Raw genomic sequence first — 3,123 nt, 5'->3', positions numbered from 1 at the left:
GAGCCGGGCCCGGCGCGCCGCAGCCGCCTGGAGCGCAGATAACGGGCCCGGGGGCCGGGCGCGGCAGGGGCGCGGGGCAAGAGGTCCTCCTGAGGAGTTTGGGTTTTATTTTGTGCTGTGGGCGTGGGAAACCATAAGAGAATATTAAGCAGGTTAGAGATTGTCTGGGTGACTTTGGGTGAGTCCCGTAACCCATCTACGTTGGAGTCTCTTTTTTTAATCTTTTTTTTTTTTTGCTTTTTTTGTTTTTGTTTTTCTCCTGGTACCAGGAATTGAACTGACGACCTTGTGCTTGCCAGGCAGGCGCTTTGCCGCTGAGCTAAATCCCCAGCCCCCGTTGGAGTCTCTTTATTTGGAGAAGTAAAGAATAACGCCACCCTTACAAGGTTCTTGAGAAGATTAGATGAGTCAGTCAGTACAGGCATGGTGGAGTACACCTGCAATCCCAGCATGCTGGGAGGCCGAGACAGGAGAATTGCACGCTGATGCCCAGCCTGGGCAATTTAGCAAGACCTTCACTCAGAATTTTAAAAGGGCTGGGAACATGTAGCTCCATTCAAAATGTCCTGAGTTCAATCCCCAGAACGGGGGTGGGGGGCTGAGGGAGGTGGGGTCAATATAAAGTACATTAGTGTTCAACACTTTACATATGATCTTATATTATGGTTCTTTGTGCCTTAGCCCGATTACACGAGGTGGTCTGGTAAAGTGCACGGTAAAGAAGCATGGGACTGAAAGTTAGCAGCGTGTGTATTACTGTATATCCACGTACCTGCCGTATTACCCAAGTGTTTTGGCACAAGTTCCCTGAATGCCCAAGCATGACTGCTATGCCTGGTACAGCACAGTGCTCAACACATGCTTGGCGTGTGTTAGCAAAATTGGGGAGGGGGTTGTTTAGTTTGAACAGGGTCTCCCCATGTAATTCAGGCTGCCTTCAACTCAACTGTGTACTCCCGATGGCCTTGAGTACATAGTGAGTCTTTTTTTTAATTTTCTTTTTTTGTCTTTTTGAGACAGGGTCTCGCTATGCAGTTCAGGCTGGCCTTGAGCTCACTTTGTAGTCCAGGCTGGACTTGAATTCCAATCCTTCAGTGCACCCATTACAGGCATGCACCACCATGCCCAACCCACAGTGAGTCTTCTAACTCAGCCTCGCAAGTGCTAGGATTACAAGCGTGAGCCAGCAGGCCTGGCTGAGGATATTGTTTTTCAAACTATGGGCTGTCACTCAGTAGTGGGTAGTAAAATTAACTTAGTAAGCTGCAAATTAGCATGTAAAAACTAGAGAGAGAATGGAAAATATTGTACATAACAGTGTTTTTTTAAAAAAACTTCTTTGCCAGGCATGGTGGTGTACACACGCCTATAATTCCAGCACTCAGGCGGGCTGAGACAGGAGGATTGCTGTGAGTTTGAGGCCAGCCTGGGCTACACAGTGAGTTCAAGGGTAGCCTGGACTAAATAGTGAAACCCTCTTTAAAAAAAAAACATAAATAAGTTTTTTTTAAAATTGTTGCAATGCTGGGGATTGAACACAGGACCCTGTAGATTCTAGGCCAGTACTCTGTCGATGAGTTACCAAAAAATTTTTGAGACACCATCTTGCTGTTTTCCCAGCTGGTCTCAAACTCCTGGGCTTGCATGATCCTCCTGCCTCAGCCCCCCAAGTAAATGCAACTACAGGTATGTACCACCAAGCCTGGCTTTCAGAATTCTGTTCATTTATTTTTTATTTTGAGGGAGGTTGAGACAAAGTCTTGTTATGTAGTTTATGCTAGATTTGAACTTACTATGTAGCCCGGGCTGGCCTCAAACTCAGCGATCCTCCTCTTTCAGCCTTCCAAGTACTGGGATTACAGGCCAGCACTACCACATCTGGCTATTTTTTATTTTTTTGAGATAAGGTCTCAGTATGTAGTGCATAGTCCAGGCTGGCCTTGAACTTGTGGCAAGCCTACCTTGGCCTCCTGATTACTAGGATTACAGGCATGAGCAACCACAGCTGGCTTCAAAATTTTCTCTTTTTTTCTTTATTCTTTTTTTGTTTTTTTTTCTGGTACCAGGAATTGTTTTTTGTTTTGTTTTGTTTTGTTTCTGGTACCGGGAATTGAACTCATGACCTTGCTCTTGCCAGGCAGGCACTGTGCCGCTGAGATAAATCCCCAGCCCCCCCAAATTTTATTTAGCCGGGTGTGGTCGCACACACATGTAATCCCAGCACTTGGAAGGCTGAGGCAGGAGGATTGTTGCAAATTCAAGACTGGCCTGGGCTATAAAATGAGCTCAAGGCCAGCCTGAACTGCATAGTGAGACCCTGTCTCAAAAAAGACAAAAAAAGACCAAAATTTTATTTAAACTTCTTAGAAGCATAACAACAGAATGACTGATGGAAAGAGAAGCATCAGCTTCCATCACTCCCCAGGTTTACTCCAGGTACCATCTTCCTTGGACACCACGTGTGCAAACCAGTGATTGCAGTGATGGCAGTATATGTCTTTTACAGGCCATGGAAGACACCCAGACCATAGACTGGGCTGCTGAAGAAGAGGAGGAGACAGAGAGAGCCAGTGAATCCTCTGGGTGTAGTTTGGAGCCTGTTGGGCGGCTGCGTGTGTTTGGCGGTACCTATGGACCAGAAAAAGGTCAGGGTGTTAGGTACTGAAAGGTTGGATGGGTCTCTTTTCATGGATAGTATTAGAAGAAACACATTTCAAGGAAATCTGAAAATTGTTTTACTGCATATGGAGAAGGTGGCAGGGTGGGGACAGCTGAGTTGACTGGACCAGGCTGGAGCCCTGAGCTTGCTAGGAGGGATTTGTGCTCTAGTAACACAGCACAGGCAGTCTGAAGATGGGTTTTGGCCATGGTTGTACGGCAGTGTATACTTAGTGCCACTGAACTTTACACTTAATGTGATTAAAATGGAGGCAGGTGTGGCGGTGTGCACCCACAATCCTAGCGCTCTAGGAGGCTGAAGCAGGAGGATCACAAGTTCAGTTCTAGCATGGGCAATTTAGTAATTTAGCAGGATGCTGTCTCAAAATAAAAACTAAAAAGGGCCAGGGTTGTAGCTCAATGAGAAGGGCCTGGGTTCAATCCCCAGTACCACCAAAAAAAAAA

The 3,123-nt window shown here is 46.4% G+C and overlaps 2 protein-coding genes across 6 annotated transcripts in view; one reads left to right on the top strand and one right to left on the bottom strand.

The window, feature by feature from the left end:
* Mdc1 (mediator of DNA-damage checkpoint 1) overlaps positions 1-3,123 on the top strand; it is a gene marked incomplete in the record, with an annotated part of 34,106 nt that overhangs the window by 13,774 nt on the left and 17,209 nt on the right. For 2 of the 5 annotated variants that reach the window (XM_013509807.1, XM_013509803.1), the window contains 2 exon segments: positions 1,642-1,686; positions 2,507-2,645. In XM_013509807.1, the coding sequence (XP_013365261.1) occupies positions 1,675-1,686; positions 2,507-2,645 (151 nt within the window). 5 annotated transcript variants of the gene reach the window in all.
* The window catches only part of Tubb (tubulin, beta class I), a gene marked incomplete at its 5' end in the record, with an annotated part of 10,932 nt that overhangs the window by 7,123 nt on the left and 686 nt on the right, over positions 1-3,123 (bottom strand).

Source organism: Chinchilla lanigera, unplaced genomic scaffold, assembly GCF_000276665.1.
Source record: "Chinchilla lanigera isolate Chin_1 unplaced genomic scaffold, ChiLan1.0 scaffold00182, whole genome shotgun sequence".
NCBI lineage: Eukaryota > Metazoa > Chordata > Mammalia > Rodentia > Chinchillidae > Chinchilla > Chinchilla lanigera.
Note: the sequence above shows the minus strand (reverse complement) of the source record. Positions and strands in the feature narration are given on the sequence as shown.